This window comes from Sapajus apella, unplaced genomic scaffold (genome assembly GCF_009761245.1).
Source record: "Sapajus apella isolate SASKATOON/1434 unplaced genomic scaffold, GSC_monkey_1.0 scaffold174, whole genome shotgun sequence".
Taxonomy (NCBI): Eukaryota; Metazoa; Chordata; class Mammalia; order Primates; family Cebidae; genus Sapajus; species Sapajus apella.
The window spans coordinates 565,417-581,712 of NW_022437114.1; the positions used below are offsets into that span (position 1 = coordinate 565,417).

General features: G+C 48.2%; 1 protein-coding gene across 3 annotated transcripts in view; it reads right to left on the minus strand.

The window, feature by feature from the left end:
- The window catches only part of ACAD9 (acyl-CoA dehydrogenase family member 9), a 28,571-nt gene extending 26,420 nt beyond the window's left edge, over positions 1-2,151 (minus strand). For 2 of the 3 annotated variants that reach the window (XM_032267996.1, XM_032267997.1), the window contains exon 1: positions 1,812-2,151. In XM_032267996.1, coding sequence (XP_032123887.1) covers positions 1,812-1,961 — 150 coding nt within the window. In that variant the 5' untranslated portion in view covers positions 1,962-2,151. The remainder of the gene's footprint in view (positions 1-1,811) is intronic. The other variant, XM_032267998.1, reaches the window with a different exon arrangement.
- Between the last annotated feature and the right edge of the window lie 14,145 nt (positions 2,152-16,296).

Consider the following 16,296-nt stretch of genomic DNA (forward strand, 5'->3'; position numbering starts at 1 on the left):
TTGAGACGGAGTTTCGCTGTTGTTACCCAGACTGGAGTGCAATGGCATGATCTCGGCTCACCGCAACCTCCGCCTCCTGGGTTCAAGCAATTCTCCTGCCTCAGCCTCCCCAGTAGCTGGGACTACAGGCGCGCACCACCATGCCCAGATAATTTTTGTATTTTTAGTAGAGACGGGGTTTGACCTTGTTGACCAGGATGGTCTCGATCTCTTGACCTCGTGATACACCCGCCTCGGTATCCCAAAGTGCTGGGATTATAGGCGTGAGCCACCGCGCCCGGCCAATTTTGTATTTTTAATAGAGAAGGGGTTTCTCCATGTTGGTCAGTCTGGTCTCGAACTCCTGACCTCAGGTGATCTGCCCGCTTCAGGCTCCCAAAGTGCTGGGATTACAGGTGTGAGCCACCGCACCTGGCTAGCTCTGCACTTTCTAGAGGGACAAACTGCTTTTAGTCTGAGTCTTAGCTTCTGTGTCTGCAAAGTTGCTTGCTATAAAGGAGTCAGCCTGACAACCTCAGAGGAATGTTCTAAAGAGAAGCCAGGGAATAACTCCTCTGATAAAGGATCAGCCAACATTCAGCCAGGCTCAAAGTAGGGCACCTCTAAGAAATAGCAATTATACGGTTGCTTTCCTTAGAAGATAAAATAAAATACAAAGGAAAGGGCAAGTAATGTGTTTACTCCTATTTTGTAGATGAATGCACTGAAGCACAAGGAATTGAAGTCATCAGCTCCAAGGTCACAAGACTAGTAAGTGTTTGAAGCCAGCTTTCTCTTCTACTGCACAGTGCTCTACAGTTTAAGAAGACTCTCCATGCACCTTTATCTCACTGGGGCTCTACAACACATCCATGAAGGAGACACAACACTAACTTCATTTTAAGGCTGAAAGAACTGAGTCTTGGCCGGGAGTGGGTGGCTCATGCCTATAATCCCAGCACTTTGAGAGGCCAAGGCGGGCGGATCACCTGAGGTCAGGAGTTTGAGATCAGCTTGGCCAACATGATGAAACCCCGTATCTCTAAAAACACAAAAAAACAACAACAACAACAACAAAAAAAGCCGGGCACGGTGGTGGACGCCTGTAATCCTAGCTACGCGGGAGGCTGAGGCAGGAGAATCGCTTGAACCCTGGAGGCAGAGGTTGCAGTGAGCACTCCGGTTTGAGACAGAGCAAGGCAGTCTCAAAAAAAAAAAACAAACAAAAGAACTGAGTTTCTTTTCTTTTTTTTTTTCAACGAGCCAAGACTAAACCCAAGTCTTCCAATTCTAAGAGGACAATGAGTGTTTTATAACCAAACTGTTACTATTGGCTGGGTTGTGCGACTCGTGGAAAGCACCTGGGAGCCAGATTTCTGCGGAACCTCAATAGCAGGGTGAGGTACTAGGGCTCAACTGAGGAAGGAAGCCCTAGGGCGCTGGAAGGTGACAGAGGAGGGACATGATCTAAACTGTTCAGGAATCAGAGAGAAAGCCCTGCGCATTTCGAGACCAGATCAGCTGAGATGAAGGCTGCTTTATTAATTACCTAGCCTACAGTTTTACAAATTCTCCTGACAAAATTTAGCTGAAACACTTCACCACCACATTTCCCAGGGTCCCCAGTCTTGGAAATATCCCACCCTTTGCCTGGGAAGGTTCTCCTGGAATTCGGAGTCTTAACTCAGGAATCCGGAGTGTTAACACGCGTCGCCCGCAGGGTGTATCTCTCTGGTAGGTTTGGGGAATCTGAAAAAGCTCAACACCAGCCTTGCAGCTGAGGGCGAAAAGCGGGAGCCAGACAGCAAGGGTTCACCCAGAGCTCAAGTTACCTTCTCGATTTTGCCCAGGAAAAGGTGTTTGGCGAAAGCTCGTACAGGCGGGCTGGTGCGCAGTGACCGCCGGCTCGCGGTAAAGACCACCAGAGACCGGCAGGCGCGAGCCGCAGCCACAGTGCGCAGGAAGAGCCCGCAGCCGCTCATGCTGCCGGATGTTCTTCGTCCTCAGCTTAGCGCCTCGGGGACACACACGGTCTGCAACGCCTGATGACGTTACCGGCCCGCGACGACGTGCCGTACTCACTGCGCCGGCGCAGTTTCCCGCAGCAGGGGATGAAAAGGCCAGAAGGATCCGACGACTGACACCATTCGCGGCCAAGGCCTTAGTCACGTGCACCTGGCCCGCGCCGCCTGATGACGTCACGCGCCAAAGCTTCCCGCCGGCCCCACTGCGCTTGCGCGGCCACAGGAACTCGGCGGAGGAGATTGGAGGGGCGGGGCCGCGGGCATCTTGCTGGGCTCCGGCAGTCCTGACGGCGCTGAATCATCTTTTGTTTTTTTCTTTTTCTTTTTTTATCTGTATTTATTTTTTATTTATTTATTTTTTTAAGACGGAATTTCACCATGTTGGTCAGGCTGGTCTTGAACTCCCGACCTCAGGTGATCCGCCCGCCTTGGCCTCCAAAGTGCTTGGATTACAGGCGTGAGCCACCACGCCCGGCCTATTTTTTATTTTTTTATACTTCCCCTAACATAGATCATAGGAAATAAGAAAGATTTGTTTTTCACATACCAATGGTTCTTTCTATAATGCCAGCCCTGGGAAGCTTCCTTGTGTACAGAAACCTAAAGGCCGGCCCAGCTGCCTCCATTAGTAGAGACGGGGTTTCACCATGTTGGCCAGGATGGTCTTGATCTCCTGACCTCGTGATCCACCCAGCCACCTGAAGTGCTGGGATTACAGGCGTGAGCCACCACGCCCGGCCAAGATTCCATTTTTAACTGGTTAGTGGATTCCTGAGATACTGTTTTGTTCCTAGCTCACATGTATGCTACGTATATTTTTTGGAACAAAAAATAAAACTCGTGTTCAGCCACAGAGCAGTCTGGATAAAACTGAGTCACCTCTGTCTTAGGAAACACTAACTTAAAAGGCGGGCGGAGGAAGAGAAGCTACAGAGGGAGCTGAGAAGAGGTGGGAACTATTGGATGGGATGGGACAGGCCAGACTGTAACCGCCCAAGGGGTTCACCTTGCCCGCTGCCTAGACAGCTGATTTACCAAGACAGGGGAATTGCAATGGAGAAAGTAATTCACGCAGAGCCAGCTGTGCTGGAGAGGGAGTTTTGTTACCCAAATCAGTCTTCCCCAAAACAGAGAGAGGAATTTTTAAGGATAGTTTGGCCAGTGGGAGCTTGGGAAGTGGGAAGTGCTGATTGGTCGGGTTGGAGATGGAATCATAGGGGGTCGAAATGAGTTTTTCTTGCTGTGTTGTGTTCCTGGGTAGGATTGCAGAACTGGCTGAGCTAGATTACCAGTTTGGGTGTTGTTAGGTTTAACAGCATGTGATGTTATTCCCAGGAGCAATTTGGGGGAGGTTCAAACTCTTGCAACCAAAGGCTGCATGGCCCCTAAACTGTAACTTTTAATCTTATAGCTAATCTGTAGGTCCTCCAAAGGCCGACTGGTCCCAAGCAAGAAGAGGTTGTTTTTTTGTTTTGTTTTCCTTTTTTTTTTTTTTTTTTTTGAGACGGAGTTTCGCTCTTGTTACCCAGGCTGGAGTGCAATGGCGCGATCTCGGCTCACCGCAACCTCCGCCTCCTGGGTTCAAGCAACTCTCCTGCCTCAGCCTCCCAAGTAGCTGGGACTACAGGCACTTGCCACCATGCCCAGCTAATGTTTTCCTTTTTTTGTTGTTCTTTTTGTTTTGTTTTTGTTTTTTGTTTCAAAGTTAAACTATAAATTCATTCCTTCCCAAGGTTAGTTCAGCCTATGCACAGGAATGAACAAGGACAGCTTGGAGGCTAGAAGCAAGTTGGAGTTGGTTAAGTCAGATATCTTTCACCGTTTACAATTTTGCAGTGGCAGTTTCAAGGCCAGGCTACAGATCTTCAGCTCAGCCCCAAAAAAGATTGAATTACTGCTGGGTGTGGTGGCTCATGCCTGCAATCCTGCACTTTGGGAGGCTGAGGTGGGTGGATCAGGAGGTTAAGAGTTCAAGAACAGCCTGACCAACATAGTGGACACCCCGAATCTACTAAAAATACAAAAAAATTAGCCGGGCATGGTGGTGCATGCCTGTAATCCCAGCTAACGGGCCCCCTACAGATCTTCAGCCAGCTCCTCCAGGGAGAATGCTGCTCTGCTTTTTCACTCAGACCTGTAATCTGGCTCAACCAGTTCTACAATCCCACCCAGGAACAGAAGACAGCAAGAAAAACTCACTTCGACCCCCTATGATTCCATCTCCAACCCGTCCAATCAGCATTCCCCACTTCCCAAGCACCTACTTGCCAAATTATCCTTAAAAACTCCGATCCTTGTTTTTGGAGAGACTTGTTCCTTGACTGTAACATTGACCACAGCGTTGGTAAATGCCTCCAGCTTCCCTTGTATGAACTCCTTGAGAACAGAACGAAATCCCTTTCATCTCAGCGAGCTAAGCTCAGCCCCAAAAAAGATTGAATTACTGCTGGGTGTGGTGGCTCATGCCTGCAATCCTGCACTTTGGGAGGCTGAGGTGGGTGGATCAGGAGGTTAAGAGTTCAAGAACAGCCTGACCAGCATAGTGGCCACCCCGAATCTACTAAAAATACAAAAAATTAGCCAGGCATGGTGGTGCATGCCTGTAATCCCAGCTACTCGGGAGGCTGAGGCAGGAGAATCCCTTGAACCTGGGAGGCAGAGGTTGCATGCGGTGAACCGAGATTGCACCGTTGCACTCCAGCCTCGGCAACAAAAGTGAAACTCCGTCTCAAAAAAAAAAAAAGATTGCATTACTAATACAACATCAAGAAAAAAGAGCTCAAAACTCTACAAGGTGTAGAGTCTAAACTGCAAAATATTTGCAGGCATCTTTTCAGATTATTTTATCTTGTCTAAGGTCTCTCACCTGGTTTCTTCATCAGTGGTTGATATTTACTTGTTTAGCATCCAGTTTCACAAGAAGGTATTTGGAAACAATTGTCTTTGTAAATTAGCCCCGTGGGTAAAACAAAGAAAAATATATTGCAAAAACTGAATTTTGAGCTGCTGTATATTTTTGCCAAAACAAATGTGGTCATATCAGTTTGATAATGTGTCAGTCTTCTTTAGTATACATAGGTCTCCCTAAATCAACCAAATGAGAAATCCAGTGGCACATATTTTACAAAATAAAAATTAGAAATAATTTTGCTTTGCTTTTTATACACAACAAAGAAAAAAAAAAGAAAATTAGAAATATTTTAAGGCTTTGTTTTTTTTTTTTTAAATAAAGATGGGGTTTCACCATGATGGCCAGGCTGGTCTTGAACACCTGACCTCAGGTGATCCACCCACCTCGGCTTCTCAAAGTGCTAGGATTACAGGCGTGAGCCACCGCGCCTGGCCTTAAGGCATTATTTCTAATTACTCCAATAAAGCATAGTGGGAGTTTTGCTCTTTCACTACTATATCAGTTTCTAAATTTAGTTTCCTCATCTGTAAATATGAATATGATACCCTTTATCTCACAGGACTTTTAAGAGATTTAAATAAAATAATCCACATGAAAGCACTTAGCACAGCAAATGATTTCTTCTACAGTACTGTAAAAATGAAGATGGTTACTCTTTCATCTTTTTTTTTTCTTTCTTTCTTTCAGACGGAGTCTTGCTCTGTTGCCCAGGCTGGAGTGCAGTGTCACAATCTCTGCTCAATGCAATCTCCACCTCCCGGGTTCAAGCAATTCTACTGCTCAGCCTCCTGAGTACCTGGGACTACAGGCACGTGCCACCGCGCTCCACTAATTTTTTGTATTTTTAGTAGGGACGAGATTTCACCGTATTAGCCAGGATGGTTTCGAACTCCTGACCTCGTGATCTGCCTGCCTCAGCCTCCAAAAGTGCTGGGATTATAGGCGTGAGCCACCGCGCCAGCTTTCTGATCCTTCCGTCTTATAAAGTATTAGCCTCTGAAAAATATGATGTTGTTTTAAACAGTTTCCCCTATTCAGTGTGTTAAAAACTTCAGCTGAATTAAATTTAAAGGAGTATAATTGGCCAGGTATGGTGGCTTATGCCTGTAATCCCAGCACTTTGTGAGGATGAGGCGGGCAGATCACTTAAGGTCAGGAATTTGAGACCAGCCTAGCCAACAGGGTAAAACACCCTCTCTACTTTTTTTTTGTTTTTGTTTTTGTTTTTTTTATGGTCTGGACTCTGAATACCACCCTCTCTACTAAAGATACAAAGATTATCGGGCATGGTGGTGAGTGCCCTCGGAAGGCTGAGGCAGGAGAATCAATTAAACCCGGGAGGTGGAGGTAGCAGTGAACGGAGACTGCACCACTACACTCCAGCCTGGGTGACAGAGTGAGACTCTGCCTCAAAAAAAAAAAAAAAAAAAAAAAGTTTAATTGAGCAATGAATGATTCGAATCAGGCAGCTTTCTGAGCCAGAGCAAGCTCAGAGACTCCAGCACAGCCATATAATGGAAGATTTATGAACAGAAAAGGAAAGTGATGTACAGAAGATGGAACCGAGGTACAGAAACAGCTGGATTGGTTACAGCTTGGCCTTACCTTATTTGAACACAGTTCGAACAGTTGACTACATTTGATTAGCAAAAACTCCATGATTGGCACACGTGTAGCTTAAGGTCTGTTCATGCCTCCGCTTGTTATAGTTTACAATGTGCAGAAAACCTTTCAGCTGAAATTAAAATATGTAAGGTAAGGAGGCAGCTTTGGGCTAAACTAGATTTAACAAGTATTTAAAATATCCTCACAGTAGTTCTGAATGTCTCCTTCCATCAGTTCAACTGATTCACAATGTAACAGAAAGTGAACATTCTTTAGCTATAATGTTAGTGTTAGTGTAGCAGAATGCTTGACTCTGGGTATCAGGGACATTGAGTAGAAAACTGCTGCTTGATCCCTTATTATTAAGGCTGAGGCTGAGACTGGACTGATTATTTTTAAGCCAAAGACCACCAAACATTGCCAGTAAACCACCAAAAGGTTGGAGAAAGGCTTTCCTGCAGATGCTGCTGCAAAGACCTGCCCCTTCCACCTTGCACCACCAATCCCCAGAGCCTAGAGACCTCTGCCTGCAACTGGGGGAAGAGGAGACGGCAAAAAACGATCCCATCTTTTAAAAATCAACAGAAGTCACAGATTCCTTCTACTCACATTCCCTTGGGAAGAACTTCATTTGGGGACAGGGACTAGGAAAGGCAGTGCCTGGCCAGAAACGTGGTTTTGACAAGCATTCTTGTCAGAGTAATTTTGGTAAAGCCCAGATGAGTGATAACTGAGCAAGCTTCAACTCCAGTGTTTTAACACCAAAATGTGCAAGGCTTCCTCTCTGATTCTGTAACAGCTCAGGCCATGCCACTTCCATATCACCCTCTAGTGGCCCGCCAGCTTCCTTGCCAGCTGAGCCCTAGCGCTACTCCCTGCGTTTGAGGTTCCTCAGAAATCTGGCTGCAGGGTGACTTCCATGGGTCACACAACCCAGCCAGTAGTTAACAGCTAGGTTATTAAACACACCATCCTCTTAGAGATGAAAGACTTGGCCTTGGTTCTGTAAGTTGAAGACTCAATTCTTTCAACCTTAAAATGGAGCTAGTGATGTGTCTCACTCAAAGATGTTGTAGAGCCCAGTGAGATATGCAGTGCGTGGAGATTGGAAGGTCCTATGCGGCAGAGGAGATGGATAGTGCAGGCTCAAGAAGACCCTGTGACCTTGAGCGAGTCACTTTTCCTCCCTGTTCCTCAGTGTACTCATCTACAAAATAGGAGTAAACACAGTAGCATTTTCCCCTCCCTAAGGGTGCTTTGTTTTCAGCCTGGCTGAATGTTGGCTGATCCTGTATCACAGGAGTTATTTCCTGGCTTCTCTTTAGAACATTCCTCTGAGGTTGTCAGTCTGACCCCTTTACAGCAAGCAACTTTACAGATGCATAGCTAAGACAGGCTACAAGCAGCTTGCCCTGCTAGGAAATGCAGAGCTATGTCTTTAACATATGGGAAACCCTTTTACCCAGGACCTGGGGCAGTGTGGTGCTCTGTCCTGGGACCTCCTGCCTCCCAGCAGCATGGTGAAGAAAGAACACAAATCTCTCGGATCTGTTTCCGTCTTTAAACCTCTGAGGCCACCTGCCCTCCACTGCCCTTACTCTCAGCTGTCAGCTTTGCTTCCCATTCCACTGGGAAAATCCATGCAGTCAAATGAGAACTTCCACAGGCAGTTACCCCCTCCCCCTGCCTGTATGCCCATAGTATCTACATTCTTTTACTTTGAACTGTCTGCTCCTGGCAAAACTAACCTCTCATTAGAACCCAGGCCGTCTCACCTACTCAAGGGTGATTCTTTCCTTTCTCTGCATCAGCTGTTCCCTCTACTGGGTCTTGAGCCCTTACTGTTCAGGCTTTTGTCCCTATCAGTCTTGAAAGTCAGTAGTGACTTCCCTGTTGTCAGATTGTGTGATCTGTTCTCAGACCTACTTGACCCCTCCTTGGCATCTGTCACAGTTCATCCTTACACCCTGTTGACACACTTTCTTCTCTGGTTTCTGAATCACAATTCTCACCATTCTCTGAAGGTTCTAAATACTTCACTGGCTGATACTTCTCTGTGTTCATTGCTGGTTCTTTCTTGGCTCTCTAACTGCTAAACATTGGCCCTTGTTTTCCACTAGCACAGTTGGAGTTGTCTATGGCTCAGGCTGTGGACATTTCTTCTACAACCACCCCCTGGCTGACCTAATTTAGTATCCTGACTTAAATACCCTCAGTATCCCAATGACTCACATTCCTCCTGCAGCACAGATTTTCCCCTCAACTCTAGATTGTTTTTATATCTGCCTTTGTACTCAGAAGCTCCATGGAGATCTAGTAGGTGTCTAAAAGTGGCATATGCAAATCTGAGTTCCCGATCCCACCCAATCCTGTTTTCCCACCAGTATTCTGTGTCATAGTCAATGGTGACTTATTCCACTTGTTCAGACCAAACATATGTGGTCACTTTTGTCCCCTCTCATTCTCTAGACCACATCCAATTGAGCCGCAAATCTCTACCTTCAGGTTATATTGAGAATCTGACCACTTTTAGGCCCCTCCTCTGATACTGCCTTGGGTCAAGCCAGCGTCATCTCTCAGAATTACTGGGACTGGGGTTAATTAGCTAGGTAAGATGAAACATATAGGATTACAAATAAAGGCAAAATAGAGACTTAAAACCAGGAATCCAGACTAAACACTCAAACATGGAGCCCGTCGTGGCCCCAGGGCCCTTGCACTTGACATTCTCTCCACCTAGAACACTCTGCCCATTGCATTAGTTGTTCTCTAAATGCCTTCAGGCATTTTCAGAACCGTCCTTTCTGACCATGTCTTCCTTCGTGGTACATGTCACCACCTGACTGTGTATTGCTTCCTTATTTTTTTCCTCTTTCTTTCCCTCTAGGCTACCAGCCCATCAGAATGGAGATCTCTGCCTGCTTCTCCCCTTGGTGTGCTTTGGTTTCTGGAACAGGCCCAGCCTGCAGTAGGGCCTCAGTGAATGTGCACTGAAGGAGTAGATACTGGAGAGCATAAACACATGTCAGGTGGTGAGAAGAATTGCTCCTTTACTATTTATTAACCCTATTACATACTCAGCCATGATCTAGGCTGTAGACAAAAGCAGGAATTAGAAAAAAACAAAACAAAAAACCCAGCCGCTACTTGTTGCTGGTACCGTGCAGGAAAGACAAACTGAGTGTGGTGGCAGAGGGGAGTGCTGCAGAGAGCCAAGCAGGGCTCAGGGAAACCAGGAGAGCAGAGATGGGGCTGCAGTGGCCTGAGAGAAGAGCAGTGGTGAGAGAGGGGTCCCAGGAGGTCTGGGGGCCCAGGTCCTGCAGGCCCTGGGGCTGCTCTGAAGACTTTTACTCTGGGTAAGGTGGGAGGCCCAGAAGGGGACAGGCCCTGAATGTCATGGTCCTGAAGGGAATAAAGTGGGAACGGCTAGGGACATGTGCACAGGGAGGCTCTCACTGCAGATGGCATAGGCAGAGAAGGCTTCTCCAAGAAGGTGACACTCTACTGAGCCCTGACCTTGGCCATCTTCCTAGCTTCTGTGAACCTGAAGCTTTAAAACCTGACCTATATGTATACACGGGACTTCATGTTCTGAACAACTTCATGATATGCCAAGTCATGTTGCCTTTGCCTCTTGCCTCCCATGTCACCTTCTCCGCTTGAGGAATCTTCCTCCAAAGGGTGCACTTTTTTCTTTTTCTTTTTTGAGAGAGAGACAGGGTCTCCTGTCATCCAGGCTGGAGTGCAATGGTGTGATCAGAGTTTACTGCAGCCTTGAATCCTGGGCTTAAGTGATCTTCCTCTCTCAGCCTCCCAAGTAGCTGGGACTACAGGTGTGTGCTACCATGCCTGGCTAATTTTTTCATTTTCTAGTTTTTGTTGAGGTGGGGTCTCACTGTGTTGCCCAAGCTGGTCTTGAGCTCCTGGCCTCCCAAAGTGATGGGATTACAGGTGTGCACCACTGTACCCAGCCCACTTTTCAAATACAAACCAACCAATCCAGTGTCCACACCCGAGACACTTCCCCTGTGGGCTGTCACACTGGGACCATTATCCTACTGCCCTCATCACTTCAGTGACAGGATCCAGACCCCTGTGGACTGGAATGATTGGAATTGTACTCTCCTGTCTGCTCATCGCCCCTTATTCTTTTTCCCTATAGGCAGCACAGGAAAGGTACTTGTTCTGAGTACCCCTGACCAATCCTGCTGCTTCCCGTGCGGCCCTGCCTAAATGTGCTGTGCCTTCCTTCTGGGAACTATGACAATCTTCAGTTTTACTCATCTGATCTGGAGGCCTTATTATATCTCAGACTTTTTATTAATACACAAGAATTAGAGCAGCCTGGAATGACAAGACATTTTGGACACAAGAGTCGGCAATAGCTGGATGGTAAACAGTTTGGGCTCTGTGGGCCATGTGGTCTTTGCCACAACCAGTCAGCTCTGTTATTGTTCAAAAACAGCACTTGACCACATGGAAATGAATGGGCCTGGATGTGCTCCAATAACAATGGACACTGGAATTACACAGAACTTTCACTTGTGATGAAATAGTGTTCTGCTGATGTCTTCAGCCATCTAAAAGTGTAAAAACTATTCTTAGCTCAAGGGCCCTGCAAAAGTGGGCAGCAAACCAATATAGCTGGGCCGGGTGCGGTGGCTCACGCCTGTAATCCTAGCACTTTGGGAGGCCGAGGTGGGTGGATCACCTGAGGTCAGGAGTTCAAGACCAGCCTGGCTTAATGGTGAAACCCCATCTTTAAAAAAGAAAAAAATATATTGAAACCAATATAGCTGATATGATTTGGCTCTGTGTCCCCACCCAAATCTCACCTTGAATTGTAATAATCCTTATGTGTCAAGGGCAGGGCCAGGTGGAGATAATAGAATTATGGGGGCAATTTCCGCTATGCTGTTCTTGTGGTAGATAAGTCTCACAGGATCTGATGGTTCTCCAAATGGGAGTTCCCCTGCATAAGCTCTCTGGCGTGCCACCATGTAAGACATGCCTTTGCTTTTCTTTTGCCTTCTGCCATGATTGTGAGGCCTCCCCAGCCATGTGGAACTGTGAGTACATTAAACCTCTTTCCTTTATAAATTATTGTCCTGGGTATGTCTTTATTAGCAGCATGAGAATGGACTAATACAGTAAATGTGCTGGTAGAGTGAGGTACTGCTGTAAAGATACCCAAAAATGTGGAAGCAGCTTTGGAACTGGGTAACGGGCAGAGGTTGGAACAGTTTGGAGGGCTCAGAAGAAGACAGAAAAATGTGGGAAAGTTTGGAACTTCCTAGAGACTCGTTGAATGGCTTTGACCAAAATGTGGATAGTGATATGGACAATGATGTCCAGGTTTAGGTGGTCTCAGATGGAGATGAAGAACTTGTTGGAAACTGGAATAATGGTGACTCTTGTTATGTTTTAGCAAAAGGACTGACAGCATTTTGCCCCTGCCCTAGAGATCTGTGGGACTCTGAACTTGAGAGAGATGATTTAGAGCATCTGGCAGAAGAAATTTCTAAGCGGCAAAATGTTCAAGAGGTGACTTGGGTACTGTTAAAAGCATTCAGCTTATGTATTGGAATATGGTTTGGAATTGGAACTTATGTTTCTAAGGGAAGCAGACCATAAAAGTTTGGAAAATTTGCAGCCTGATGATGCAATAGAAAAGAAAAACCCATTTTCTGAGGAGAAATTAAAGCCAGCTGCAGAAATTGGATAAGTAATGAGAAGCCAAATGTTAATCACCAAGACAGTGGGGAAAATGTCTCCAGGATATGTCGGAGGTCTTCATGGCAGCTCCTCCCATCACAGGCCTAGGGGCCTAGGAGGAAAAATGGTTTTGTAGGCCAGACCCAGCACCTTGCTGTGTGCAGCCTAGGGACTTGGTGTCCTGTGTCTTTTTTTTTTTTTGAGACGGAGTTTCGCTCTTGTTACCCAGGCTGGAGTGCAATGGCACCATCTCGGCTCACTGCAACCTCTGCCTCCTGGGTTCAGGCAATTCTCCTGCCTCAGCCTCCTGAGTAGCTGGGATTACAGGCACACGCCACCGTGCCCAGCTAATTTTTTGTATTTTTAGTAGAGACAGGGTTTCACCGTGTTGACCAGGATGGTCTCGATTTCTTGACCTCGTGATCCACCCGCCTCGGCCTCCCAAAGTGCTGGGATTACAGGCTTGAGCCACCGTGCCCGGCCTCGGTGTCCTGTGTCTTAGCTGCTCCAGCCATGACTAAAAGGGGCCAACATAGAGCTTGAGTTGTGGCTTCAGACGGTGCAAGCCCCAAGCCTCAAACTTTCAGGTGCTGTTGGTTCTGCGGGTGCACAAAAGATAAGAATTGAAGTTTGGGAACCTCTGCCTAGATTTCAGAGGATGTATGAAAATGCCTTGATGGCCGGGCGTGGTGGCTCAAGCCTGTAATCCCAGCACTTTGGGAGGCCGAGGCGGGTGGATCACGAGGTCAAGAGATCGAGACCATCCTGGTCAACATGGTGAAACCCCGTCTCTACTAAAAATACAAAAAATTAGCTGGGCATGGTGGCACATGCCTGTAATCCCAGCTACTCAGGAGGCTGAGGCAGGAGAATTGCCTGAACCCAGGAGGCGGAGGTTGCGGTGAGCCGAGATGGCGCCATTGCACTCCAGCCTGGGTAACATGAGTGAAACTCCGTCTCAAAAAAAAAAAAAAAAAAAATGCCTTGATGTCCAGGCAGAGGTGTGCTGCAGGGTTGTGGAACCCTCATGGAGAACCTCTGCTAGGGCAGTGTGGAAGGGAAATGTGGGGTGGTAGCCCCAATACAAAGTCTCTACTCGGCCGCTGCCTAGTGAAGCTATGAGAAGACAGCCATCATCCTCCAGACCCCAGAACCGTAGATCCACTGACAGCTTGCTCCATGTGCCTGGAAAAGCTGCAGACAATTCCAACCCATGGAAGCAGCCAGGAGGGGGTTGTGCCCTACAAAGCCACAGGGGTAGAGCTGCCCAAGACCATGGGAACTCACCTCTTGCATGACCTGGATGTGAGACACAGAGTCAAAGGACATCATTTTGGAGCTTAAAAATTGGACTGCCCCGCTGGAGTTCAGACTTGGATGGGGCCTGTAGCCCGTTCATTTAGGCCAATTTCTCCCATTTGGAGAATGGACTAATCTAGTAGCCTATAGGCTACAGGTGGCAGATCATTGTCCTCAGAGAATTGGAAAGCAGGCTGGTAAGGGAGCTGAGCCGTGGAGAGGAAAGCAGTCAGGTGGGTCAGACAGAGCAGTGGGGCCAGGATGGTCTAACATCCTTGGGGATTCACCTGTCTGGAGTTGCAGAGCTGGAAGTTACTTGGCAGTGAGCATTGCCCGAGGCAGCTTCCAAAGGAAAGGGGCTGTGTCCAAGCACACATCTGGGGCTGCTGCTTCCACAGCTGCCCTGCCTCCCTTGTGCAGTCTGAAAGGAAACTCTTTCCCTCTCGACTTCTGCTGTTTCATCAGCAAAATGAGGCCCTGGGGTAAATGCACTTCCACAGCCCAGCTGGGCTCTGGCATGCCATGGTCAGCCTTGGCTGTGCAAGTCAAGTTCCAAGACCCCAGTGGATACCTAAAACTGCTGTTAGTACCAAGCACTATATATACCTTTTTTTCCAAATATGCAAACTGTGATAGAGTTTATCAATTAGGCACAGTAGGCGATAGCTACAATAACCAATAATAAAGTAAAACGGCCGGGCATGGTGGCTTATGCCTGTAATCCCAGGACTTTCAGAGGCTCAGGCAGGAGGATTGCTGGAGCACAGGAGTTCAAGACCAGCCTGGGCAACATAGTGAGACCTCATCTCTATATTAAAAAAAGAACAATTATAACAATGTAATGCAATAAAATTTGGTGAATGTGGTCTCTTTTCTCTCATGGCCACACCAGCAAGATGCCTCTAGGTGGGCTGCCCTCCTTGCCAGCCCCCAGCTTTTCTTGGGCCAGGGGGACAAATAGAGCAGTGGGTCCAACAGCTGAGGGCCTACTCTGTGCTGGCCACTAGAAGAGCCCCTGAGCTTGGGCCTAGCACTCACTGTGCCTATGAGATGTATCTCTTTTATCCCTGATGGCAGTGTCCCTAGGCCAGCCACGGTGGGGCCTGGCAGCTGCTCCTGCCCACAGAACTGCCTCAGCTCCACCGCTCTGCTTTCCTGGCATGGCGCAATTAGGCTCTGGCACATGGCACCACCCTCAGCTATTTACTAGGGACACTTCCATCCACCTGTCACTTACTCCATGTAGGGCAAGGCCCCAGCGTCCCTATGTCACAGCAGGGAGGCTCAGCATGGAGCAGCCTCACCACCCACAGGCAGAGCTGCAGGAAGAGCAGGGAGGACTCCGCCTTGGGGAGTTCATCCCTGAATGGGGTGGACGTGATGGGACACAATTCTCTGAGGGATGCCAACTGTGACCTAAAGAGGGAGCCAAGGAAGCTTCATTGAGCGCCACCTGTGTGCCAAACCATGCTGGGCGTTTTTTGGTTTTTTTTAAGACGGGGTTTCACCATGTTGGTCAGGCTGGTCTTGAACTCCTGACCTCAGGTGATCCTCCCTCCTTGGCCTCTAAAGTGCTTGGATTACAGGTGTGAGCCACCATGCCCAGCCCATGCTGGGCATTTTAATGACCTCACCCTGCAGTCTGTGATACAGTGTCATGTCACCCATTTCACAGGGGACAACACTGAGGATCAAAGCCTAAGTGCCTTGCCAGAATGTGGCAGAGAGGGGGTTCGAACCCAGGCTGGTTAGACTTTGCAGCCCAGTGTTCTCTTTTTTTTTTTTTTCCGAGACGAAGTTTCGCTCTTGTTACCCAGGCTGGAGTGCAAAGGCGCCATCTCGGCTCACCGCAACCTCCGCCTCCTGGGTTCAGGCAATTCTCCTGCCTCAGCCTCCTGAGTAGCTGGGATTACAGGCATGTGCCACCATGCCCAGTTAATTTTTTGTAGTTTTAGTAGAGACGGGGTTTCACCATGTTGACCAGGATGGTCTTGATCTCTTGACCTCGTGATCCACCCGCCTCGGCCTCCCAAAGTGCTGGGATTACAGGCTTGAGCCACCGCGCCCAGCTCAGCCCAGTGTTCTCTCACTGAACAAGGTGCTTCTCCCAGCAGCCGACCAGAAAGTGAACATTGAGCCTGAATCCAATCATTGGTCTGGGTAGGTGGTGGGTTTTGGCTCCTGAAACAGCCATGATGTCTTCTCTATAGTGAAGACCCCTAGAATCCATTCTGCCCAGATTTCCCCAGCTGTTCCCCCTGGGCCAATCCTGTACCTGTAGGTAGCAGGGACAGGCTGGGGACATACCCAGGGCTGTGCCCCAGGCAGGAAAAATACTGAACTCAGTCCTGACCCCATGGCTCTGAACAGGTCCCCTCCCTCTCTGAGGCTGTTTTCCAAATGCAGGCAGGGCACAGTCCCCAGGCCTCTTGAGGTCAGCCCCACTCACGCTGTGACCCTGACCCTCCCCACCTCAGAGACACCAGCAGGCGGCAGCCCCCGCCCTGCATGCCTCACCTGAGGACTGGACACAGCAATATTGGAAAGTGTGCAAGGGCACCTCAGCTTCCATCGGCTGCTCTATGCATGTTTGTTAAATAAACGCAGATGACTACATTAACAGCCACTCAGACACAGTGAGCTCCAGCCTCTCCCTGCGTCAAGGTGCACCCCAGACCCTAAGCTCAGAATCCTTTGCTGTTCTTGGCACACATCAAGTGAGTTTCCACCTCCAGGCCTTTGCCAGTCCCTCCGCAGGGCCTG